This window comes from Brassica oleracea, chromosome C2, assembly GCF_000695525.1.
Source record: "Brassica oleracea var. oleracea cultivar TO1000 chromosome C2, BOL, whole genome shotgun sequence".
Classification (NCBI taxonomy): Eukaryota; Viridiplantae; Streptophyta; class Magnoliopsida; order Brassicales; family Brassicaceae; genus Brassica; species Brassica oleracea.
Window position 1 is genome coordinate 4,534,609 of NC_027749.1, and position 26,875 is coordinate 4,561,483.

At 33.6% G+C, this 26,875-nt stretch overlaps 4 protein-coding genes across 5 annotated transcripts; 2 read left to right on the top strand and 2 right to left on the bottom strand.

The window, feature by feature from the left end:
• Positions 1 to 4,907: 4,907 nt before the first annotated feature.
• Positions 4,908 to 6,702, bottom strand: LOC106325315 (cation/calcium exchanger 1-like). Its single transcript, XM_013763356.1, has one exon. It carries the CDS (start codon positions 6,679 to 6,681, stop codon positions 4,945 to 4,947), a length of 1,737 nt encoding a protein of 578 aa, XP_013618810.1. The 5' UTR covers positions 6,682 to 6,702; the 3' UTR covers positions 4,908 to 4,944.
• A 5,700-nt stretch (positions 6,703 to 12,402) lies between these two features.
• LOC106326015 (50S ribosomal protein 6, chloroplastic-like) lies at positions 12,403 to 13,005 on the top strand. The gene has a single exon (XM_013764058.1). The coding sequence runs from the start codon at positions 12,548 to 12,550 to the stop codon at positions 12,866 to 12,868; it is 321 nt and encodes a 106-aa protein (XP_013619512.1). The 5' UTR covers positions 12,403 to 12,547; the 3' UTR covers positions 12,869 to 13,005.
• Positions 12,906 to 18,333, bottom strand: LOC106326011 (disease resistance-like protein CSA1). Its single transcript, XM_013764052.1, has 5 exons — positions 17,651 to 18,333; positions 15,518 to 16,685; positions 14,734 to 15,048; positions 13,781 to 14,662; positions 12,906 to 13,696 (listed from the first exon to the last, which is right to left on the bottom strand). The coding sequence occupies exons 1-5, from the start codon at positions 18,148 to 18,150 to the stop codon at positions 13,049 to 13,051; spliced, it is 3,513 nt and encodes a 1,170-aa protein (XP_013619506.1). The 5' UTR covers positions 18,151 to 18,333; the 3' UTR covers positions 12,906 to 13,048.
• A 2,659-nt stretch (positions 18,334 to 20,992) lies between these two features.
• Positions 20,993 to 25,802, top strand: LOC106326012 (protein DA1-related 4-like). 2 transcript variants are annotated; one of them, XM_013764054.1, is made up of 6 exons: positions 20,993 to 21,071; positions 21,574 to 22,005; positions 22,555 to 23,680; positions 23,886 to 24,182; positions 24,265 to 25,047; positions 25,129 to 25,802. In XM_013764054.1, exons 2-6 carry the CDS (start codon positions 21,617 to 21,619, stop codon positions 25,789 to 25,791), a joined length of 3,258 nt encoding a protein of 1,085 aa, XP_013619508.1. In that variant the 5' UTR covers positions 20,993 to 21,071; positions 21,574 to 21,616; the 3' UTR covers positions 25,792 to 25,802. The 2 variants fall into 2 exon arrangements, with proteins under 2 accessions (XP_013619508.1, XP_013619507.1); XM_013764053.1 differs by having other exon boundaries at positions 21,042 to 21,077; positions 21,580 to 22,005.
• The last annotated feature ends 1,073 nt before the right edge of the window (positions 25,803 to 26,875 follow it).

Genomic DNA, 26,875 nt, shown 5'->3' on the forward strand with positions numbered 1-26,875 from the left:
GTGTCCTGATAACGAGGTTTCCCACAAAATTTGCATATATTCCGTGTCTCATCCGCTCTCTAGTAGATCATGCAGTTGTCAATACATACATCTATCACTTCATACGGTAGTTGAAGACCTGCAACAAGTTTCTGAACCTCGTAGTATGAACCCGGTGCAAGGTTATCCTCAGGTAGAATACCTTTGACAAAATCAGTAATCGCATCCATACATTCTTCAGCCAAATTATAGTCTGTCTTAATACCCATTAATCTAGTTGCAGATGATAAGACTGAATGACCATCTCTACAATTTTGATACAAAGGTTGTTTTCCTGCATCCAACATGTCAAAAAATCTCCTAGACTCGGGGTTTGGTTCTTCCCCTCTATAATGATCATGTACCATCTGCTCAGTACCTACACCATAATCTATATCCGTTCTAGATTCTTCTAACCTAATATCAGGCTGAGGTTCACTAACAGGCTGAGGTTCGCTAGTACTACCATATTCATAACCAGTTTCCCCATGAAGGTACCAAACTTTATAATTACGTGAAAACCCTTTCATATACAAATGAGTCCAAACATCAAATTCTTTTATAACCTTATTATTATTGCAAGAAGAGCAGGGACATCTTAACATACCACTTTTTGCATCCGGTTGCTGTTGAACAAGCCTCATGAATTCTCCAATCCCTTGAACGTATTCTTCCGTAAGCAAATTGGTGTTCGGATCCAAATGAGGTTTATCCATCCACGAACGATAATAAACTTCTGAAGACATGATTTTCACGGAATTGTTATGACTAAAGAGAATGAAGAGAGAATGAAGTGTGAATGAGTTGAATGAGGAGGGGTTGTATTTATAGGAAATTGCTTACGGACCTCCGACGACTTTCCGACGAAATTCCGACGGATATAAAGAACTCCGTCGGAATTCCGTCGGAATTGTCCTATCCCAAACGGCTATACAACGGTCATATGTATTTGTCGGCAACGGTCACATGGTTCGTCGGAATTCCGTCGGAAAATACCGATGGCATTCCGACGACTTTGCTGTTAATCGGAATGTCGTCGGAATTCCGTCGGAATATACCGACGAACTTCCGACGACTACAACGGTTACATTTTTTATCGGAATGTCGTCGAAAAGTTGTCGGAAAATTCCGACGAACCATATTTCGTCGGAATTTCGTCGGAAATAGCCGACGGAATTTCGATGACTTAATTTTTTTCGATTTGGTCGGAAATTTGTCAGTATTCCGTCAGAAATGTCCGACGACCTTGGTGTCCGTCGGAAGCTCCGTCGGAATTCGGAGTGTTTTCTTGTAGTGAAAACTTTAACATCAACTAGATCTTGATGCACGGACTATTGTTTACAAGATATGAGCCCGTTGCGTGCAACGGATTTGTTTGATGTTTTAATTTAATAAAAACCATAAAATAATAAATCATTTTATTATAGTATTATGATTGTTTTTTTGCATATGTTGTTTGAGATTTATTTTATACTTAAAATCCGTTTTCACACATAAGTTCAAGTTAATATTTGTATTTTATAATCATGGTGCATAGATGAGTTGTTATAAACTTTATACTAAGGATTAGAGAAAATACTATATATAAAACTGAACACAATTCAAAATAAGAAATAAAAAGTAAAAAGAAATGAAAGTTAAATATAGCAATTGAATCAATGACAACATTATACATGTTCTTATATACTAACTTAATGTTTTATTAAATAAGTCTTTAAAATTTTATTTTTCTAGAATTTTTTAAAAAAGGAAAACATTCTATTTTATAAATCTCCTTTTTATTTACAATTAAAAAATAAAAAATAATATTAAATACTCTTTTACAATATTGTTTAGAATTTCAGAAAAAAAAATATTGCTATCAAATAATTATTTTTAGTTATTAATAAATATTTTTAAAATTGCTATTTTTACAATTCGTATCAATACTAATTTCACACTTCTTTTGTTAATTAAACAACTTTACAATTCGTATTAACACTTAAAAATAATATCAAATAATTTTTTCCAATTTCCTTTTGGTTAGGACTTAAAAATATTATACGAATTTTTTTGTTTAGGGCTTTTTTTATAAAAAAGGAAAACAACTATCAAATATTCTTTTACAGTTTTGTAGGATTTTAGAAAAGGAAATTAATATTACCTAATCTTTTACAATTATATTTTGTCTAGGATTTTAAAAAATAAAATTTCTATCAAATAACTATTTCCAGTTAATATTACCTATTTTAAAAAGTTGAAATTTTCAAAATTCGTTTTTTTAATATCATTAAAAATTTTACAATTTTTCTTGTTAATAGAATAATTGTTACGATCATGTTTATCATTACATTTTTGAAGTACAAATTACTATTAAATAAAATTTTACAATTCTATCTGGTCCCGACTAAAAAAGAAAATTTTTTAATTGGTTAAGATTAGAAAATTCTCATTTTATTTAAGATTTTAGGAAAAGAAAAAGCTATTTTCGCATAATGGAAATTTTTATTGACACATTTACAATCTAATTTTTTAATTGACACATATCAAAATCATATCAGGTGAAATATTTGAAGTTAATTTTGGTTTATATTTTTAACACAAAAATATTAAAAAGTAAAGTTAGTTAATTATAACAAAAATAAGATTACTTTTACGTCTTTATTTTATTTAGACTTTTAGAAAAGAAATTAATTATTTTATTTCTTTTAGATTTTTATACAACTATTTTATTTTTGATTAAAAAAATTGTTTAATTATTTATATATTTTGTCTTGTACACAAACACATGTGTATAATATTCACACATACTCATGTATGACAATAACATCAAAATTAAAAGTTATGCTAGCATTATAAGATGTAATAAGGTTAATAAAAAGTTGAGTTGTATCAAGAAATTAAAGAAAATACTCACGTAATACTTTTCATGTAAATACTATTGTGTTTTGTAAAAATAATATGTGGAAGCTTAAACCTAAATATAGATGTGAAATATTTGTAGCTATTTTTTGTCATAATTTTTTAACATACAATTATTTATTAAAAAAGAAAGTTATTTACTTATAAGAAAATAAAAAGAGTAATTTTACAAATTTCTTTTAATTATGCTTTTAAAAAAGTAATATTATTTATTTTAAAACCAGTTTTTCTTCATGTTTTTTTAAATCATTTTTACTATTAAATAATTTTAAAAGTAGTTTTCTCAAAATTCGTTTTTATTATCTTATTATATATATTTTTAATCATTATATATTTGAACACATGTAACAATATTAGAAGGACAATTATTATCAAATAATCTTTTGATTAGGATTTAAAAAAAATACTATTAAATAATATAGATAATAAGATCTTATTATACAAAATTCACTTTTGTTAATATCTTAGTATATATATTTTTAATTATGAGATAGATTAACACATGTCACAATCTTAAATATATAATTGTTATCTGTCGCGATCATGTTAATTAGCAACTTTGAAGAGCCAAACTTTATATAATATATATATATATATAATGTATATATATATATATATATATATATAAATATTAATGTTTATATTCCAAATTTTTTGATTAAATTGTAATTTTTTAGTGTTATTCTCTAATTCTATAATAGATATTTTAGAATAAATGTGCTGAGAGGTGCAAGTGTGAGGATATGGTATTTCGTAGCTTTAGTTAAAGGTGTGTATATAGTTTCGCTTTAGATCTTAGGAATATATGGTGCTATCTAGATAAATTTTAATTTATTTTCTTTAATGATTTCAGTTAATATGATAAATATTTTTGTGAAACATGCTTAGAATATCTAGATAGCAAACAATTTGTTAGAGATTAAACTGATCGTTATAACCCAAGGTGCGTTGGGCTAGTGGTTTAGTGCTTGGAGTAGGTTCCATTGCACCCCTAGTTCGATTCCCATGGGGAGGGGTGCTTTACGCCATGTTATCGGTATCAGCGCCGGCCGGCCCCGGGCCTGGGGTGGGATTAAGGCCGAAGGCCCGAACCCATCCTGGTTTACAAAAAAAAAAAAAAAAAAAAAAAAAAAAAAAAAAAAAAAAAAAAAAAAAAAAAATAAACTGATCGTTATAAATATTTTCCTTGAAAATTGTAAAAATGATTTGATATTAGATATTCCTAAACAGCCAAAACACTTACACATTATGTACAATATAAAAATCAAGTTTTTGCTTAAAGTGTTAAATACTACTATATCCGTTTCATAAAGAATGTTATTTTGACATTTTTCACACAGATTAAGAAAATGATTGAAACGCATTAAAGTTCTTATTAATTACACATATTCAACTAATAGTATTTGAGATAAATGAACTTTATAAAATAAATGTATTTGTAATTAATTTTAAGCTGAAAGTTGCATTGAAATTTTAAAATGACACTCTTTTTGTAACAAAAAAAATGTTAAAGTGACACTTAATACGAATTCGTATTAAGGAGTAATTAATAAGAAAATCATAATTAAAGGGTTTCATTCGAGTGCCTTAATAATGCTTAATTCACATGTTATTTTGTAAACTTTGCTCGACCAATCCATAGTTTTAGTAGTCCTGGTAAATAAAAATCATAAATGCTGTAAAAGTTGATAAGTTTTGACTGGCAGTAGAAATGAAATACTAGCGACGTATACTGTATATACTTACAATCCATGACAATGAACCTAGAAGAACGTGCCAATACTTTCATAATACTAGCAAGTGAGTTTGACGGAAACTGAATGTTCAGCAACAAAGAAATATAACCATCACTCTCAATATTCACAAGAGTTAAAACTTTAACGAATTATATACGACCCACGACTATCATCTATTTGCAATTTTTTTTTTTTTTTTGAACACAATCTATTTGCAAATTTCTTCTTTAACAATCAACTATATATTGCAAAGAAAAAAAAAATTAAAAACATTCACAATACTTAAAATTCACCGGTCGATATTAAGGACTCCGAAGACCCTAGCCATTCTCAAGAACAAGAAGCACAAGTAAATAGCAAGTAAGCCGCCGCCGACAAGCCTATCAAGCCTCATCTTCTTCTTTGGCATTATCACAAGTGCCCAAAGCAAGCCTACCATTAAGAAACCAAGTGTCTCAAGCAACATACTGTCACTTGGAATGATGTAAACCCCAGGATATTCAGCCAAAGAGGAGATAACAAGTGGCACGCCTAGTCCAATCACCGTGTTAAATAGCGGACCGGCGTAACACCCGGAAAGTGCTATTTGCGCACCATCGTTACCTCCATGAACTGCCACGGTCACATTAGCGATTAAATCGCCTACAGAATTGCCCCAAGCTAGGACCGTTAGTCCTAGCACGGAAGGACTAATACCAAAGATGTTCCCTAATGATATTAACAACGAGACTAGCTCTTGTGCTATGATGTATGTCCATGTCACACTCATTGTGAAGCCTCCTAGAAGCCAAACCAGTGAGAATTTCGTTGGTGGACGAGAACTTTCCGTCGTCAAGAACGCTACGATACCAAAGAATAACCCGATAAGTCCAGATATTATGTACATGATTAGGTTTCTTTTGGACCCGTTGTAATGAGAACAATAAAGCTCGGTAAGTAGAACAGGTGCGATGGCTGTGGAAACAACCGCGCAAGGCCTTGACCACTTCTCTTCGCAGACGACGGGGATTGTGAGCCGCCGGGGGAGATATAGAGGTAGTCCTACGATGCTCACTAGCACCGAGAAGCAAGACCGCTGTTTCTTTGGCAAATCAAGAACCAAAATGTCATATTCTTGTTCTTGAGTTCTTGATTCTTGAGTAACTCTTTGCGGCGGAATCGGCTTCTCCTCACCGATATAGCTGAGCAATGGGACGCCCATCTCGGCTAAGTCCTCTCTAGTACGAAGAACCTGATCGGATATAGGTTTCTTGCGATCCAAGAAATGAGAAACTGATAAAAACCCTACATAGAGGATATAAATAGAAAGGTAACAAAGTGCAACCCATATGGTTATTCTTCCGATAAAGACGATCAAACCGAGACAACAAAGAGCGACCAGAAGAAAAGCCACATCGCGTATAAAGCTGTACTTGTCGATAGAGACATCTCGAGAGCCAATCAACAAACAAATCGTCCCGACAACGAAGCTAGACACGAAGAACACACCACCTAGAACAGAGTTGAGCCCAAAATCTCCATTATTCGACTTAGTGAAAGAGACAACGCTTGAGAACAAATCTGGCGCACCGTTTCCTAATGAGAGAAGCGTAACACCAGCCATAGTGGGAGATAGCTTCAAGACTTTAGACAACTTGTCTAAAGAAGGACAGAAGTAACTCGCGGCCGTGTCTCCGAGTAAGTAGAACAGAACAAATAGCCAGAGGGATAAAACTAGATGGCCTAACACAGGGGATTGTCCGAAGATGCAGAAGAAAATCTTGAGATAGTCTATGTAACCTTGTGGGGTACATTTTGATTGAGATATAACGTAAGTACACTTGGAACGGTGGTCGTCTAGGGCTGCGAGTCCTTCGCTGCAGCTGTCACTTCCACCGCCGGCGAGAGAATCTAAAGATTTGATTGATCCTGAGTGAGGAGGAGGATTTGGTGAAGCGAAATGGAGATAGATGAGGAAGATGAAGAAGAGGTTGATTATAAGAGAGAGAGAACGTGGGCTGAGAGGTGAGGAGAAGAGACTTGCCATTCAAGGAAGCAAATTGATTTGAAGTGGGAGCAATAATGACTAATGAGGGATGTTAGGTTTTTTGATATTATAATGAAAATTTCATATATTTTTTATTTGTTTATACTATTGATGTGAGATTTTATGGATGGTTAATATTTTAAAACATACAAGTTTCCTGTTCATGCGGATGTGAGTAGGTGGGCTATTGTTTTTTATGAGAAAAATTGAGTGGGGGAGGCTAAATTCAATTATTCATACAAGGAAGAAAAACCGAAGTTGATAAAGTGTTTTTTTTTTGTGTGTAAAATGAAATCTGATCAATTATTGATTTTTACGAGATAGTCTCGTAATGAAATCATTTAATTTTTTATATGGTCCAACTTGGAGTCCAATTTTCTAGCGTAATAGTCACCGAGTCATGTAAACCACACGTGTTGGGATATTTGTGCCAATACTGACATACTGTAAATTAAGGAGGATGAACGAGCTAGAAAATGTTTTCTTTTTGGTATGAAGGTAGAAAATGTAGCAATTATCTAATAATCAACTTTAATATTCGAAGAATAGTAGCAATATTCATAAAAACATACCACCTTAGGTCATACTTGGTTTCTACAAAAAATAAAATAAAATTGAAAATATCAAACTCTGGATTTTTGGCATATTTTTTGTATTTTTACGGCCATCAAAATCTGTACATTGCCTAACGTTTTCCGCCTAAATATTTAGTATTAAACTTAAACTAAATAGTATATTATATATGGCTATATATCCCTGATGAAATACACATGTGATTGTTGATCTATATAGTTAATAAAACTAGAATTTGAAAGAAATAATAAAAGTGGAGAAAACTCCAAAGTCCAAACCTAAAGGTCGATCGTTATGATTAATCTTGGCCAAGTATAGAGGGAGACATCTTTGCGACGTAATCCTAACCGATCACGGCTTTTCAAACGTAATCATATCCATGTTCTTATGATTTGATTTTCTTGTATTAAGATAATACACGTCTAATTAAAGCGTAAATATACGTAAAATTTGTAGATGATGCAAACAAAAAGAAGATCATAGGGATAAACTTCGGACCGCTGGCGTCTTTTATTTTTTGTCGGAAACCGACGGCTTTTTGTATAATTTATCCATGATTTGAGAGGATTGAAAATGAGTTATTAGCCTATTTTCATATTCATACCTCCTTTTTTTTTCTGATAATCCAGGGTTCCCCACTTACGTGGATCATTCCCTGGGCCCAGTTATGCAGCGGTCCACTTCACCCGGGAGGGCTATACCTGGGCTGGGAACAAGGCCCAACACCCAGTACCGCATTTGATGACAAGATGTGCAGTTCCCCTCCGCCTGGCGTCGAACCCGGGAGCATGACAATTGGCCCCCAAGGTCCTTACCAAACGAGCTACCACATCCCGTCAATTCATACCTCTTTCATCTTTAGCAGTTATGTTATTTCGCATATTTATTCTATATTGATATAAGTAGAATGTATATTTGTAGTCATAGCTGATATTTTTCCGTCTATTATAATATCCTACTCTCAAGAGAATATTCATATTAGATGAATAATGGTTTATTAAATATACAAAGACGAAATTCCAATCCATAATATATTTATATATTCGAACCTAGTAATAGATAGCATTTTATGGATTATATTGATTGGAGAATTCAATTTTATCTAAACGTATTATTTGAAAGTTCAAACTAAATTAATAAAACATGTCAATATTTTGAATCGGTAATAACTTGATTAATCCAACCAATCCTCAAAAAAAAACTATGAACTTATTTGTGATGCCCTAATTTGGTATGATGTATATTAATAAAACATTAGATTTTAAGCGCGAGTTTATTTTTGAAATTAAATAAATTCTTCTTATATAATTTTTATATAAGATAATGTATAGATTCGAGGTGCACTGAACCGTACCAAATTGAAAAAAAAAACCTAAAATTAAGCTAAATTTCATAAATAACCGAGTATATCTTATATCTTTGAAACCGGAAAATAGAAACCGAACTAAGGACCAAATGAGTATTTAAATTTTTAAAATACAAATTATATAATTATTAAACATAACTAAACTATTAAAAAAATTATACTATTAATGAAATTATAAGTGGTAATAATCACATCATGTGTAAACATGTTTGAATAATCTGTCATATATTCATGGAGATTTATTGTTAGAGTAATTATATAATAGATTATGTGACAACAATAAATGAGTTTATTTAAATTATGTAAAATATTTATATAGTTAGAGAAATATAAAGTAAGACTAAATAAATAGTTAAGTCTAATGAAATGGTCCAATAACCTTGTTTAAATAGATTTTTTAAGATTCCTTCCATTTCAATAGTACAGATGTCAAATTTTTTTGGACTATCGTTTCTGGAGATATTATCATTTTTTTTCCATTTTTGTAATCTACTATATGTTTCATTAGGAAAAATTTTGGGTTAAAAAAAAAAAATCTATAGCACATGGCACGTGGATCATATCATCATAACAGCCGGCTAACATTTTTTTAAAAAATAACATGCACGTACAATCTTGTAAAGAGTCACACATTTCATGATACTTGTGATATTCTATTCCAACGAGGATCGGTGCTCTTTTATTTAGGTGGGAAGCTAAAATATCAAGAATTAGAAAAGAATCCAAAGATTCATGGTATATTCATCTAGCTGGAATCGCAGTGTAGTACAAAATAAAACTCTTTTTTTCTGTCAAACAAATTAAAACTCTTATTATATATTCAAATATAGTTTATATATAACCAGAACGAGTCAGCTCTGGTGGTAAAGGAGTTGCGGCTGTTCGATTCGCGCTGGGAGGGACTATTTAGAAAGAGGTGAAAACACATTTTTTACGCCAAAAAAAAGTAGTTTATAAAAAAAACGCAATAATGCTAAGAACACGATTACACGAGAGCAGTCGATTCATATGGTTCCCTTCTCGATGTACCAAATGTCCCCAAAAATCAACCACATGGCTGAAATTTGCTCAAATTAGGCATTCACCCTTACCTGTAAAACAGACAACTATATCCATATTACAAATGACATATATTCATATTATATTGAGGAATATTCATTTTAACCACCCTTTTTACTTTTAGATATACAGTATATCTAGGTCAATCTGATATTTAGGGAGCAATAAACATTTTTACGTTAATTTTACTAAAAAGAAATTCAAAATTTTGGAACCCTAACAGTTCTTTAAAATTTGGAAGCCAAAACAAATATTTCATCCAGCTATACAATATCCCATGCATATATAATTAATAACAATAAGTTAATACAATTTTTGAATTGATGTAGTACAATTGATAAAGTGGTTATTAGAAAAACAAAAGTTTAGGTTAATATCAGTATATTATCATTTCAACGATATTAAAGATAAGGATAAGGTTTGCAAAACATATATACTAATGCAATGGCCAATGGGTATCATAGGTTTGTGATGCGCTAATTTGGTCTAACCGACAGAATCTCCTCGTACAATAAATTATATGGCTGAGCTGTTGATGATGTGTAGATGTGTAGTAATAAGTGTATATAAAGAAACCAATAGTTATTTGTAGACAGACAAAAACAAGAGGTGATAATCGGATGCACATGGAAATGAATGAAAGTGATGAAGAGATAAGAATTGGAAATGAAAGAAGGAAAGTGAGAGTGGAGAACTCAAATGTAATTATGTTGGTGATAGACAGTAGTTAGTTTAAAGCCTAATTTAGGCGTGTTACTTAACTACGATTAGAAATGGTTTGGACAAGATATATTTATTGATCGCTTTGGCAGGATTGGCAAAGCTTAATAGCCAACAAAACATAATGAATGTACTAGAATGTCAAGGCATCCTGTGTAATGTTTATTTTTGTACGCTTTGCCAAACGATCACGATATAATCTCTAACCCGACTTCGGTATAACGAATACTATTAACCGTTTAACGATTAGTATGATACTTTTCATTTGCGAAAAACTGACAAACTAACAACACCAACACAAAAAAAATACAAAACAAAGAAAAAAATCTTAAATTGCTGCAAAACAAGTTTGTTAGGGCATCTCCATCCCAACTCCATTTTTTCCTCTAAAATGGAGTAAAAGTGGATATGGAGTAAGAAATGCTCCAACCTAACTTCATATCTCACTCCATAATGAAATTTACTCCATAAATGGAGTAGTTTATTTTTTGTTTGTTCATCACTTCATAATGGAGTGGGAAATGGAGTAGGGTTGGAGCAATTTTACTCCATTTTCACTTTTACTCCATTTTGAAGGAAAAAATGAAATTTTACATTGAAGATGCTCTTAGAAAAACTTCAGTAAACTGTAAACGAACAACCTTAATTAAAAATCCGAAAACTCCAATTAATTAGTAAGTACTAGAAAAATTAGGACACTAAAACTGAAAATATACCTTAGAAATCTGTAAATATCGTGTATAATAAATGTATAATAATACAGTTTTAGTTTAGGATGGTTCGGATTAGGGTCTCGTAGTATATCCGTCGTAGGGTTAACAGTTACAATTCCAACTATATAAACATTGTAATAGATACGTTCACAATAAACTAAACACATGTCACGTATAAAAGCATTGTGATAAATGCATTCATACTAAAAATGAACACATGTCACATGTATAGAGATGCTCAGCCAAACTCTACATAAATAAGTTCACACTATGTACTTTACGTTTTTTTAATATAAAAATCACATGCATAGAGCTAGACAAATTATTCATAAATTTTTATTCGATTCATTATCTGTTTTGATTCGAACTGAAAAATCCAGATATTCGTTACTGACAAAGCAAATCAAATACTAAAATGCAATATCCGTAAAAAAAGCAAATCACAAATATTAATATTGATAGAAACGGATAACCACTTTGTTCTGTTATATGCATATATATATATATATATAACTTATATATATATATATTTAAAGAATTATATATAAGTTATATATTATAGTTTATATAAATTTTACAATATTTTTGTTTTTAAATAATTTCATTTTAAGAATTTTATTTTCATGTATTATTTAGAAAAAAAATGTCATTTAATATTAATTAACAGTATTTTTATATATTTATCAACCATCTTTATATACTTTTACATACACATAAATGTGCACATTGACGTGAGCACCTTATAATTAAGTATTTACCACAACTGAAATATCTAATTTCTTAGAAGTTAAAATATTCTTTTTTTAATGTTTCTTTCACTATCGGCTAAATTGTAGTAAAATGATTTGTCTTAATAATTTTCTTTTCTTTTTTAACTATTATTCGTTTAGAAACTATAATATGAAACCATTGGTTCGACATCACGACTATCTAAGATTTATAGCATGAAAACAAACAAATAATAGTAATTTTGATAATCACAGGAAAAAAAAACCAAAAACATCAACCATTTTAACAGAACAAACCAAATAAATATTTATTTAAAATGATAGTTATATTTTAGGAGATTAAAAACCAAAAACAACCTAAAACTGAACCGATATCCAGATTAAACCGATTAATGTCTTTTTATTAAAAGATAACGAAACTAATAATTATATTCGGCGGAAGGCGCATGTTATTACCCACTGCATATATATTTTGCAACTCTACACATTTTTAATGTACTTGCAAGATACAGTACAATATATATATATATAGGCTTGAAGCAGAGCAAATTAGATATGGGCCGTTGTAACTATGGGCTATACATTTTGGGAATGGCCCATATAGAAACTTAAAAAGGCCAGCAATAAAAGAAGATATGGTGTCTCTACTCCGAAGCTAGAGGCTCTTACTCACTTCCACTACAGCAGAAAGATAAGACGAAACAAGAATGTCTGTGTCAGCGATCTTTGGCACCGGACTCGTCACCGCCGCTGCTTCTCCGGCTCTCAGCCAATTTCAAATTCCTAAAATGGGAAACGGAGGAGGATTGGGAATGGTGATAGAGTGTTCGTCGAGGCCGCAGAAGAAATCGACGGCACATCACAGGAAGACGAGGCCGAAGAAGACGCAGCCTTGGGACATTAAGAGAAAGCCCACCGTTTATGCTCCTCTTCCTCCTCTCCCTCCGGATTGGTCTCCGCTCGCTCTTTCTTCCGGCGACATTAGTGCCGCCTCCGCCGGAGATTTGGCTTCAGGCGCCGCCGCGTAGTTATGAAGTTATCTGCTGGTCTGGTTGTAATCTTGTCTGAAAGCTTTTGTTATTTGTCTGTTTCTGTTTATTCGTTTTTCAGTTTTTTGTTTCTGTGTCTGCTGTCTGCTTCTTCTGTGGGGCCCACTTATGTGAAAGTAGATTCCTTTAATACGTTGAGTGGAACCAAAAGTAGTTGTGTTAGGAAGAGTGTGCTTCACTCACACATGTGATGTTATTACCAGAACGTTCCATGTAACTCTGACACTGTCCCTTTGGAGATTTATATCCATTTGTTTGATCCTTGAAACAACCGTTAGCATTTGGAGTTCCGTTTTGTTTTGTTTTACCTTTGACTTCGTCTTGAGTCCTTGGCACTGAAGCTTTGATCTCTTCAGGATCAAACACAAAACTAAAACCGGATTTCAAAACCTCAAACCTACCTTCTTCCCCACCAGTACCACTTGTCACACTAAAGTCAAGTGATGCCTTTATAGGAGCACATTCACGAGGTCCTCCTTCTCCTTCAACAGGATTGATAAAGTCTAAGCCGTTTGCGTAGCCAATAAAGACATGATCTCCTTCATTGTCTCGTTCAATCAAACTTCCAACCTTCCAAGTAACGCTGGTGCAAGAGCCCTCCCCAGTGACTTTGACTGTCAAGCTGGCTTGCTTTGAACAGTTTCGGAACGAGACAACAACACATAGGACTATCCCTGAAAGCCTATTGTGATTCCAGTGTGGAGGCAATTCAAACTTCACCAGAGATCCAATTGCATCGTGAGAAAACCATGAAGGCATTTCACATCCAGGGAAGCTTGTGTCGAACAATATCTCAGGAACACAACCCTGAAAAGTTATTAAAAAAAAGAAAAGTCATCAACACCTCTCTTCTTACAACAGGAAAATGTCAAGGAGGAAGCTGAGAGATACCTCATTACAGCGTTTAAGTACAGTTGATAGTAACTGACACTTCTGTTTAGCATAGGCTACAATCTCCTCCTTTGAAGCTTGTTCCAATTCATTGCAGTTAGTGAAAATGAACTTGGAGGTGATCTGCTCTGTTGGGACAGAACATACCATTGGTTTAGCTATTGTTCTCAGTGAGCTGCAGCCACGTGCATCTAAACACTGAAGATTTGGTGGAAGCTGAGGAACATGTGTAAGATTCTTACAATACTTCAAGTCAAGCCATTGCAGTTGATAAAACTGGTTGATCAAACCGGGAAGGCGAGTGATTCTTTCATTCCTGCTTAAGCATAAACGCCTAACTGAAAATACCATTGGTATCTCTTCTATGGCTGTCTCATCCAAAAGCAGAATCTCTATGTTTCCTCCAGTTTCCGGAAACTCTTTGAGCTTTGAACAACCAGAGAGTAGAAGTTCTTCAAGAGATTTCAGCTCACCAATACTCTCAGGGAGCCTTTTCAGCTTCTTGCAACCTTTCATGTTCAATAAGATAAGTCTCTGGAGGTTACGTATGTCACAAGGAAGTTCTTTTATTGCCGTGCCATCCAAGTATAGAGCTTCTAGGTTATCTGAAATAACCTGAAAGGTTTTGAAACTTGAACAGTCGCTGAGGATGAGAGTTTTCAAAGAGATTAGTTGAATCCGTGGAAGAGACTCAAGACTTGTGCATCCTCTCAGGTTCAAGAAAACAAGACACCTCATGTTTTCCATATCCACATGCAACGTTTTCAATGCAGTGCAGCCTTCAAGATTTAGTTCTTGAAGATTTTGAGCCTTTCCTAACCCTGACAAAGTGATCAACTTCCTTGAGTGGTTCAAGTTGACCCATTTTAGTTTTGATGCTTCCTGCCACAAATGAAGAAAATAAATATATAATCAACTAATTAGAGAAAGATTCAGACAACTAGAGAAAGCACCTTGTTGTCCTCCCAAACACGTTCAATGTTGCTGTAAGGAAGCTTAAGGTCAACCAAGTTCTCCGGGTTGAAATCTTGAGGAACTTCTTTCAATGGGAACTTCAACCAGTGGAGACATCTCACCTCTTTCAGTGGTAGCTGGAGTCCTTCAGGAAAGTTTAATTTAATGTCACGATCACATTCTTGAGGACACTGAGAGCTGTAGATTTTGAGATATCGTAGATAACTCATCTTGGCAAAAGCATGGCTGTGGAAGCTCATTTTTCTTGTTATATCAGACAAGTCAAGGAAAATAGCTCTGACATTAGAAGCTCCCTGTTAAACCAGTAGCAAACAACACCACAAAGTTACAGGCAAGAAGGTAAGTCAATGTATGTTTTAGATGTAAAGAAAACTCACATGTTGGATCGACTTAAAGAAACATTTAAACATACTTTAAAAAAAAAAGGCAAATCTCCAAATCAACACTTTTAAAAGTTTATCCAAAAAATTGCATACAATGATAATTTTTTTTTCTTCCAAAATAGCACTAATCTGATAAGAAAAACACTAAAGAACTGTAATTCCTAAACCCTTATGCATACCCACCCTCTTAATACTAACTTCTTGACCAAACTCAAATATTAAATAAAAATGTATTTTTAACTTTTAAGTAATACTATTTTTCTCTTGTGTACTAATCGTGTCAGAAAACATGATTTTAGTGTTATTTAAGGGTGCTTTACTTCTTAAAAAAAAGGAAATGCGAACATAAATAACAATTAAGGTTTTAATTAGTATTTACCTTATTTTTCTCCAACACATTAGTTATTGGGTGATGGTGCCACAACCTATGACGTCCCTTTCCATCTGTAGCAGTAGCTTCTTGACCAAGTTCCTTGGAGAGCATATACAATGAATCATGCATCTCTATTTTGCCAGCATATATATTAATCATGAACTTGTTCACTAGGTCTTCTACTTCATTCTTAAGGCCATCGGAATCCAATAAACTCGTTATGTAACTCTCATCTAGCGACTTAAAACACGCTATATCAAGTAGTGTATCTTTCTGTTGTTGACTCAATCCATCATAGCTCCCTCTCCAAACATTGTGAAGCATCTTAGTTGTGCTTTGTCCCGGTGGACTTTTATGTTGTTGAGCCAATGCAGCTAGTGTTAACTCCCAGTGACTCTCGTATTGCCCTAGAAGCTCTGCGCCCAGTATCTTCAGAGCTAGTGGGTTTCCTTTCGTGTAACGCACGAAATCTTTAGAGAGTTTTGAGAAATTTAGTGCATGATCTCCTTCTTGATCATTATCAAATGCATAGTGGATGAAGTGTTGCAAGGCGTCTCTGTCGGTTAATCTAGGGACCTCGTAAGTATAATCAACCAAACTTTGTATCAACGACTTATCGCTTGTTGCAATAACAATCTTGCTTCCCTGCTTAATCCAGTCTCGTTTGCCTAGAAGAGCATCAAGTTGTTTCTTGCTACTAACATTGTCGAAAACAAGAAGAACTTTGGTTTTGAGCAGTTGATCTTTGAAAGGCTGGTGTGCATCTTGTAACGTCTCAACGTTGGGATCCTTGACATTCAGCAAATCTTCCAAGAGCATCGTGGGCAAGGAATCCAAACCATGTTCCTTTGAAATTTCATGAATATCTGGGATCAACACGTGGTTCAAGAACTCGTTCTTCAACTTCTCGTATAGCTTCCTAGCTAGAGTTGTTTTACCTATGCCAGGCATACCAACAACACCAATGATACGAGTTGTTTCTTCAAACCCAAGGCTTAACTTTTCTTCTAGTTGCTTAAGTCGGTGTTCGATTCCCCAAGAGCTTTCTTGGCTTTTTGGGTGTTTATGTGGTGATTTTTCAAGACATTCTGAGGGATTGAGAGAAGTCTGTGAAAGCCTGTTTAGTACTTGCTTAACCTCCTCGACGACTTTTGTGATGATTTCGCCCTCATAGCTGCGAAAAATGAGTGAGATGCCATGATTCTGATAAGAATATGGGAAATGTCCCATGTTCATAATCTTATAAATTATAATTATTGTTTTAGTTTTAGTATCACATTTATTTTATTTTAAAATTAAAAAAATAATTTATTTGAATTTATAAATATTTATGACTAAAATAAATACATTTTTTTAGTATTGATCACAATTTTCATTTTGATAGCAAAAAAAGTTTGGATCGGATATTAGAAACTTAAAAAAATTGAGATGTCTCTATATTTTTTTCTTTTTTAATATTTCAAATGATATTAATTTCTTATAGTCTCTCGTTCTATTTCTTCGTTTTTCAAATTTTTAATAAATAAATATTTTCAGATTCTAGCTCAGTTTTGAAGATCTCGCGTAATTAATTTATTCTATTAAAATAGAAGTACAAAATAATACTCGTTTAATTTTTAAGTGAATTCTTACAGATTTTAATTCTTTTTTTACTAATTCTAATCAGTTCATTTAGTGTTTTCATTTAAGTGTTTATTATATCTTTTACGTTCATTTTTCACTCTTCCAAACTACTTCATTAATTGTATTTACCATAAAAATTCGATGTCATTTATTTTATGTATTAACCATAGTAATTTCACGTGTTTAAATAAAAAATTACTCCATTAGTGACAAGAGTTCAAACCGGTTAAAAAAATTTGTTTTATTTGTTTAAAAAAATCAGTTAGACATGGTATTCAAGTATATGTTCGGATACATATCAATTTTTACGGATATCAGTTTTGGAATTTAAAATTAAACTATATTATATTTTAAATTTTTGGACATTGTTTGATTTGGATTTTTCCGGGTCTAGGTAAGTTTGTATGAACCTAAAATATCAAAATAACATATATATTTAAAAACTTCACTAAACAATTTTGGTAAAACACAGAGGTGCATGTTAGGCTCTAGTAACTATTATAAGCAGGAGTTTACCTTTTCTCGTCCAACACGAAGCCCATCAAGAGAGGAACAGATTTTAAAGCTTCCTTCCATATGTTCTTTGTCTTCTTGTCAATAGACTTGACCAGCTCCCTAAACTTATCACCGAACTCTCCCTTCAATTCTTTAACAGTTGCAGGCTCCACCTTGTAGAAGATTGGTATCACCACGAGCTTACTTTGATCCATTCTTTCTTTCATCTTGGCAAGCTCTTTCAAGCACCAGTTCGACTCGGTGTACTTTGGGGAGAATATGGCTAGCGCGATCCTCGACCCTTCGATTCTTTTGAGCAGAACATTCAACTCTTGGCCCATCTCTTCATCAGTATCTATGAAGGCATTGATAGCGTTTCTTTTTAAGCATTTTTCGAGATGGTTGACGAAGTTGTAGCGTAGTTCGACTCCACGGAAGTTAATGAACACTTGGTCTTGAGGTGTCACAGCATCTCCTTTGATTTTGGAAGAGGAGGAAGAGGAAGAGAAAGAGCTTGCCATGTGATGTCAACAAATTTCCTTAACTTTGACACTTTCTCTGGTTTTAGTTCTCTCAAAACTAAAAGGACCCAACGTTGTGATCTCTTTTGCAATAGATTTTAGGTGACTTCCCATTCCCAAGGTCAAGTCAATGCTTCTTTCTTTATTTTTCTTTAATTCTTTTAATATGATATGATTGGTGGTTTGGAACCCATTGAGATATCCATTGTAAACCTTTCAATATAGTTGCTCTATTAAGCTTAGTTTGTTTACTAATAAAAACTTATTACTAATAAGTCAAGTTGTAACTGGTTGTGATAACCACTACGGATGTTAATTCAAATACTTAACACTAAATTTTTTTTGAAATAAAATCTGCCCCCTTCCTACAAATTTTCAAAGTCATTAATATACTCACTTTGGAAAGTTGTAAGAAAGGAGGAGACTCGAATAGATTGACTTGTTCATTGCTATTTAACTACTAAGACCATGTCCATCGGGGATTCCTAGATGGGGTTCCAAAGAAAAGAAAGCAAAAAAATAAATGAAAAAAGAAAAGAAGTTAGAGGACCGCCCCTTAAATTAGGATTTTAAGGATTGATAAGGAACATTACGTGTCAGCGTCCTATTTGACCGCCGATGTATCTCTCTCTCTCTCTCCTGTTTCAGGGTTTCACGCGAAATCCAATCTTTTTTTTCCTCCTCCTTCTTCGATCTCTCCATCTTCTTTCTGGCGATTTTCTGTCCATTCTTCGATCTCTCCATCTTCTCTATCGATTCTTCTATCTCTCAATCTTTTCTGTTGATTCTGATGTCGATCTCCTTCGGTGAGACTATGATGAAGATCAGAAAAGAGAAGCGCCTTCTTCAAAGGAATCAGCTTCAAGTGAAAGAAAGGATCGAGGCAAGGATGAAACTCATACAAGAGGCGAGATCAGACTGTAAGTACACGAACATCCCTTGTCTGCTCTCTTAAAAACTGTTTAAAACTGATGTCGATGGTGACTTATCTGATGATCTTGAGGAAGGTGAAATCTTTTACAGTAGTGTCTATTGAAAATATCGAAACTTTATCATAGAAACAGAGTTTGAGTTGGTTGATTTTAACAAGTGATGATGCTTAAGATTCGTTTAACAAGTGATGATGATGATCTTGTGTTGGTTTGTTGATTTTAACAATTGATGATGCTTCTGTTTCAAAGTGAAATAAGTTTCGAAATTTAGTTCCATTTAAACAATCTAAGCGATGCTTAACAAGAAGATAAAATTTGTTAAGGCTCTGTGATAGTTTCGAAATGTAGTTCCATTTAAACCAAGGTTTTAATTTTACTTTCTTTGTCGCTTTGTTTGTCTTTATGATTTGTGTCTCAGTTTGTTTGTCTTAATGCTTTGTGTCTGAGTCTGTAATGGTTAAAGTATGTTTCTCCTTTGCTGGTTAACATTGTGATCTATCTTAAACATTGTGATGGTTTGTTGTGTTCACTGTCTTGCTTTGTATGTTGGAAAGTCTGCTTGTGTTCAGTGTCTTGTTTTACAGTAGCAGCGAGTCTGCTTTCGATTTGGCACCAATGCAGACAAACCCGAGATCACTGTCTTGTTAGAGTTGTGTCTGCTTGTGTTCCACCATTCATGATCGATATAAAGTAGAAAGAGTTGTTTAACTTCTTGTCGTGCTTGCTTACTGTATTTTCTAATTACTAATTTATTTATTAGAGTCCCTGAGGGTCTCTAACCAATGGACTTGCTCTAAGACGTCCACCTTAATTTGTATTCTCTATATTTATACTTTTTACCAAATTGATTCATTAAATTTAGTGCAATTTTTTTTGGTGTGAAAGGTTTAAGCGATATAAGATAGTTAAATTTATTATGATAAATTTTGAATAGAAAATTTATACTCTTTTGTAGAATATTTTCATGAAATCATAGTTTTTAAATCTAACTATTAAGCTAGACATTTCTTATAGAATAAATCAGACGTATAACAAATATTATGGATTTTTGTGCTATTTTGGTATTCATTTTTCTTCGTAATTATGGTTATTTGAGGTTTTTGCATCAAAGGATTAGCATGTCGAGTGATCTTTTGTCCAACTCTAAATGTAAATACCTTAGACGGCAGGTCTTGTACTCTTGTGCATCATTGACTGTCTACCTAGAGAAGAAATTTCTTCGTTGCAGTTACGGTTGCTTTCGCGTGCTCCACTCGTTACCAATATTATATATCAGCACCTCAATGGAGGTCCCCCAACCAATTTATTCCTTCCACCACATGTGCTTAGAGAAATATCTCCGTCGGACTTTTCTTTGATTGTAACATAAATGTAGCTCCATAAGAACAAGTTCATGAGGATTTTTAAAAAAAATTTGAGTATGTCACATTAATAAATAACTGTATTTTAAATAACTATGAGATATTTATACATGATTATTTCTAACAATTGAGATATCAATTTATTCAAATACAATTGATTTTACTAATGCAAGACACTCAGGTTTGAAAATCTTTACAATAAAAAATGCTCTACAAAATGTTTACATCTCAAAAATTATTTCAAAATAATAACAAAATAATATATATATATATATATATATATATATCTATTAATGGATATTTCAAATTAAACTTGAAAAACTTAATCAATAGTTTTCTTTATTAACTTAGCAAAATACATGTTATATTTGTTTAATCATAGTGGGTTGAAATTTCCAAATTATAAAATTCAGGATAGCTTATTATATACACCACTGTATAAAACTAGGTGGTCCCTAAACATATAACTAGTACACAATCAATAAATTCTTTATGTGTACATTTTAGCCAAATCTTGTTGTATATGAAATATAAAAGTATTGAAATCAATTTTAATTAAAAATAAAAGAAAGAGATGGGAAACATTAGCTGCATATTCAATGAAGGTAAAGTGGTTTCCATTCAACTCTCTCAGAGCAGCTCCATCAGTTAAAACCTGCAAGAGTTTCTAAAACAAAAAAAAATAATGTTATTATAATAATTTAGTTACACATTAATTTTTTAAAACCAATTGAAACAATGATAGTGTAACATCTGTCATTTGATGTTTAGGACCAGTCCTTAGAGCATGATTATCCGGGGTCCTTAGTGGGTTTCTTAGTGCGTGGGCCCCCACAAAATCCTTAAGGATCGGTTACAAAAACTACTAATTAAGAACCGATCTTAGTGAGTTTCTTACACTGTTCGCGGACCCCACTGACACGTGGCGGCCCGCGATTGGTTTATTTTTTATTATTTATTTTTTTAATTTTTTTTAAAAAAAACTAAGAAACCCATTGGGTTTCTTAGGGATAATCATGGCCTTAAATGCCCAAATTAAGAACTTTTCTACACTCTCTCATTAATATTAATTACTTTTTCATTTTTCTCTAATGCTAAGAACTTCTTTAAAAGCTCACCAATGGAGCTGGTCTCAGTCTCTCTCTCGTTCGTTGGAGAGGAAAGTAGAGAGAGATGGATCCTATGAATCCACCACCTCCACAAAACAATAGTCACAGCGTCAGAATCTTCTGCGAGGGAACGGGACAGTACTCGTTCGTCAGCCACCTCTCTACTGCTTTACACAGGGAAGGGATCTCTTTTTCTGTGGATGCATGCGAATTTCCAGAGATCAACTCCTTCTCCGGCGATCAGAATCATTCGATTTCTGTGGTGGTTACTTCCGAAGTAGTCAAGGTAAACGATCCTTGGAGTCATAAGTTCGTAGAGGTCATCGAGCGTCCGAGAGACAAGGGCATGCAAGTGATGGTCCCAGTGTTCTACGACGTTGATCCATTAACCCGAGTTTACGGGTGGGCCAATAGATGGCTGGAGGCTGGATACATAACAATGCACCAATCAAGGTTCAAATATTTTTATATTTATCATATTTTGTGTATTTGCACACTTGGTGCTCTTAAAACCTTTATTCAGTTTCCAAATTATAAAATTCTAGTTGAAATTTTCAAGTTATTTCTGTATTATAGCTAATTATATATTCCACACCTAGATTAATATATAAGTGATTTGGTAGCTTTTAGGTGTGAGTTAGGCTTTTAGCCCTAGAACAATATATAAGTGATGTGGTAGCTTTTAGGTGTGAGAGTATTACTAATATGATATTAGAGTTTATAGTTTGGTTTAGCTGATTATTTCTCACAAAAACAGTTTGTTTTTACTGATATAGCTTATATAGATTTTTTTTTTGAGAAAGGGCTATGTAGCTTATATTAGATGGTTCATCTTGTTGTGGTTTGTTCTGTTATTTCCGAACTGTTGGCTTTGAGCCGTTTCCATTGGATTGTTTTCCATTCATATCTCAAAATCCAAATTAATATATGTTTTTAGAAGATGTGTCAATCTCTATTTTGAACTAGCTTTTGTTTTTTTTTTTTTTTTGTTCCTTATGGCAGGATCTCAAGCAGTAAGATACTCACCGATTCCGAACTAGTGGAAGACGTCATCAAAGATGTTTATGAAAAGCTCCATCGAACAGAACGAGTTGGAGTTTACTCGAAGGTTTTGGAGATTGAAAACTTGCTTTACAAACAACCGTGGGACGTCCGAAGCATAGGTATCTGGGGTATGCCTGGCATAGGCAAGACGACACTTGCTAAAGCAGTCTTTAACCACATGTCCTCTGATTATGATGTTTCTTGTTTTATCGAAAAATTTGATGAAGCGTTTCATAAAGAAGGACTTCACCGTTTGCTTGAAAAAAAAATTGGTAAACTTCTAAAGGAAGTGTTTGACATAAAGGGTTCTTACATTATGAGACCGAGCCTCCAAAGAGACAAACTATGCAATAAAAGGATTCTTGTTGTCCTGGATGATGTGCGTGATTCTCTGGCTGGCGAGTCCTTCCTTAGAAGGCTTGATTGGCTTGGTCCTGGAAGCCTGATAATCATGACCTCTACTAATAAAAAAGTGTTTGCATATTGTGATATTAATCAAGTATATGAAGTTCATGGTTTAAACGAGCACGAGGCTCTCCAGTTATTCTTCCAAAACGCCTTTGAAAAAGACGTGCCAGAGCAAATCGACAGAGAAATATCAAGGAACGTTATCGAATATGCCAATGGAAACCCTTTGGCCCTCCGCATTTATGGTCAAGAGCTTAAGGGGAAGATGTCTGAAATGGAAGATGCATTCCTCAAACTCAAGCAACATCCTCCTCAAAAGATTCAAGATGTGGTAAAAAGTGTATATAGCCAATTAGGTGACAATGAGAAAAACATTTTGTTGGACATTGCTTGTTTGTTCAGGGGAGAAAATATCAACTATGTGATCCAAATGCTTGAAGGGTGTCGTTACTTTCCACGCATTGGAATAGCTATTCTTGTGGAAAAATGGCTGGTGACTATATCTGAAAATACAGTGCAAATGACTAATCTGATTCAAGACATCTGCCAAGAAATCCTCAATGGAGAAACTGAAAGTTGCACCAGAATGTGGGAACCTCGAAGAATCAGATATCTACTAGAAGATGATGATCTTAAAGCGGGTGCAGAATCAAGTGCAACGCCTAAATATGGTTTGGTCTGTTCAAATTCTTCTATATGTAAATTTTGTTAAGTTAGATGGACTTTCAACATAAAATCAATTGATTATAATTGGATTGATCCATCTATTTTATATATTACTTAAGATTTATTTCAACTCCGAAGTTAGAAACTTGTCTCTTATATACTCTAATGAGATGATCCATAATTATGTGACTCATCAATTTGCCTTGTTCTTTCAGGTCAGTGAAGACATAGAAAGCATATTTCTGGACACATCGAATTTGATTTATGATGTCAAACGTGAGGCCTTCAAGAATATGTTTAATCTCAGATTCCTAAAGATATACAATTCTTGCTCTAAATATGGTCATGGACTTAACTTTCCTAATGGACTTGATTCTCTGCCTTGTGGACTAAGGCTCCTCCACTGGGAGAACTATCCTTTGAAATCTTTGCCTCAAGATTTTGAGCTTGACAACCTTGTTGAACTTTGTATGCCTTACAGTAAGCTCCAGACACTTGGAGCAGGAACCAAGGTAGGTTAAGTATGATGTTTATCTTTAACCCAACTAAAAACATTACTATGATTAATTTCAAACTATTTTTTCTTTTGCTTAGTTACTTGAGATGTTGAAGAGGATCAGGCTTTGTCACTCCAAAGAGCTAGTTGAATTTGATGTACTTTTAGTTGCTCGAAATATCGAGCTAATTGATCTCCAAGGTTGTACAAGACTGCAAAGTTTTCCTGACACGAGTGAACTGCAACATCTCCGAGTTATAAATCTCTCAGGATGCACAGAGATCAAAAGTTTCCAAGGAGCTCCACAAAATATTGAGGAACTACATCTTCAAGGAACTAGTATAAGGGAGATACCAATATCCACTGTGAGCCACTCTCCCCAAAAAGTTAAGCTTGACAGGAAAAAACTTTTGAATCTTCTAGAAAACTTTGAGGATGTTGAGCATATCGACTTGGAGAGTGTAACGGATCTAACTAAAGTAAGTTCATGTAATCAAGGTTTTGGCAAGCTTGTCCACTTGAACATGAAAGATTGTTCTCACATTCGAAGTCTTCCTGACATGGCCAATGTATTAGAATCTCTCCAAGTTCTACATCTGTCTGGTTGCTCAGAGCTCAAGGAAATTAAGGGTTTCCCAAGAAACATGAGGAAGTTATATATTGGTGGAACCGCCATACGAGAGGTGCCACAACTTCCAAATAGTTTAGTGTTCTTGAATGCTCATGGGTGTACGCATCTTAAGTCGATTTGCTTGAACTTTGAGCAGCTTCCTAGACACTACACCTTCAGTAACTGTTTCAATTTTTCTTCACAATTGATCTCTGAGTTCTTAGAGAAATGTCTGACTAGAGTAGCAAGTATAGCAAGAGCACACCAACAGGTGTTTAATTCTTTCTTCATATCGTCTATCTTTTACATATATTATCATGTTATCTGACTGGATTTGGCTTTGCTTGAACAGGAACTCACCAGAGAACCTGAAGTCAGCATCTGTATTCCTTCAGACGCACGTCAGAGATTCTCCTTTCTCTTGCAACCAGGTCCAGATGTAATGATAGATTCACCTTGGACGCGGAAACCTCTCTCTGGACTTGCTATATCAGTTGTGGTATCGTTTCAGGATGATTGCCAAAATGTGGCAGGACTAGGGATTAGGTGCATATGCACATGGCAGACCAGGAACGGGTACTTGGGTAGAATGGAGAGACTGATTCAGTGTTGGGCTCCTTTGGAAGCTCCAAAAGTTCAACGTGACCACGTATTTATCTTCTATGAAACCGATATGCATACCAATGGTAGTGAAGAGAACCCTAACTTGTGGGTCAAGTTTGAGTTCCATGCAGTGAGTTGGGAAAACAAGCTTTTAGGTGATAAATGCATGGTGACCCAATGTGGTGTCAGGGTGATTACGGATCCAGGAAATGATACAAATACCATACCTAGTGAAATCACAATTGGAAGTGAAGCTACAAGTGTAGTTGATGAGGACCATCCTCCAACATCTTCCAGAATAGTGCTAGAGGCAAACAGCCCTACTCCTCTTCCATCCAAAGAGAGACGTAATGTTTCGAGAGCACAGAGTACGTTAAGATCTAATCTATGGAAGTGGATGAGGACAATTTAATTACAAGAAAACGTGAAGAAAAGTGGATTCAACAACAGCCTCTATAATCCGCAGACGACAGTGAAGTAACTATTGTGAGAATCACCTCAGCATCTCCTTACTTTAGGAAGCTTTAGCCTATTCTATCAGGTCCAGTTTAGCCTAAGCAATGGTTGTATAAATATTTTGTTGTTTGTATCATATCAATAAAACTCAAAAATAATAAAAATGTTTATCTCTTTATGTGACATATGTATATCTGTAAGCGCTAGGAACTAAAAAGATGGTAACCTAATGCATAGCCGCAGACGCCTAGATTATTAGGTTGTTTTGGCGCTTATAAATAATAGCAATATATTAAATATAACTAATGTTTTATATTAAATACTATTATTTATAAATAATAAATTCTATATCCCTTATATATTAATCCTGGAGCATTATAACATATTTTTGCAGCCACGTGTCATCACGAAAATGATTCTTATAATTGTTAGAAAAATAAGTTGGTCCACATAAACATATACTATGCTTTTTATTAAATTAACTATCAATTAGTGTACAAAAGAATATTTTTTCTTTCCTTAAATAAAAGCTACGGAATTACCTAATATGGTTAACATATATATGACAATTAAGGATTATGAATAATAAATATTTGATAACAATTTTTCTAACCTCTCTTTTTTTGTTTAATTTTATACTATTAAAAGATATTAAAAATCACATTAAGCATATAATAAAAAAATTTATTTTTTCTTATATGTTATATTTTGAATTTTTAAAAACGACTATAAATTACCAAAAATAGTAAAAGCCTCACATTGAAAATTTTGTGATCAATGGTTTAACTTTTTTTGGTTCAAGCAAGATACAAATGATCATATATCGTAGGGGTGGACGTTCGAATACACGTTCGGATTCGTATCGGGTATTTCAGTATAAAGGTATAGAACCGAGTTGGGTATTTCTACATTTCGAGTCGGGTTTGGATATTTTGGGTTGGATTCATATATTTAAATTTTGAAGAAAAATAAATAAATTATTCATTGTTTAAGTTTTTCGTATTTAAAATATAATTTAACTTAACTGGTTTTCTAATTTC

What these genes read in the sequence shown, in the direction of transcription:
- LOC106325315 (XM_013763356.1), bottom strand. Translation starts at nt 6,681, where the DNA reads ATGGCAAGTCTCTTCTCCTCACCTCTCAGCCCACGTTCTCTCTCTCTT.
- LOC106326015 (XM_013764058.1), top strand. Translation starts at nt 12,548, where the DNA reads ATGTCTGTGTCAGCGATCTTTGGCACCGGACTCGTCACCGCCGCTGCT.
- LOC106326011 (XM_013764052.1), bottom strand. Translation starts at nt 18,150, where the DNA reads ATGGCAAGCTCTTTCTCTTCCTCTTCCTCCTCTTCCAAAATCAAAGGA. An exon ending in TTCGTGTTGGACGAGAAAAG is followed by an intron (nt 16,686 to 17,650) that starts GTAAACTCCTGC and finishes CATTTTTCGCAG; the next exon opens with CTATGAGGGCGAAATCATCA. An exon ending in GTGTTTGGGAGGACAACAAG is followed by an intron (nt 14,663 to 14,733) that starts GTGCTTTCTCTA and finishes CATTTGTGGCAG; the next exon opens with GAAGCATCAAAACTAAAATG.
- LOC106326012 (XM_013764054.1), top strand. Translation starts at nt 21,617, where the DNA reads ATGGATCCTATGAATCCACCACCTCCACAAAACAATAGTCACAGCGTC. An exon ending in ATAACAATGCACCAATCAAG is followed by an intron (nt 22,006 to 22,554) that starts GTTCAAATATTT and finishes TCCTTATGGCAG; the next exon opens with GATCTCAAGCAGTAAGATAC. An exon ending in TAGCAAGAGCACACCAACAG is followed by an intron (nt 25,048 to 25,128) that starts GTGTTTAATTCT and finishes TTGCTTGAACAG; the next exon opens with GAACTCACCAGAGAACCTGA.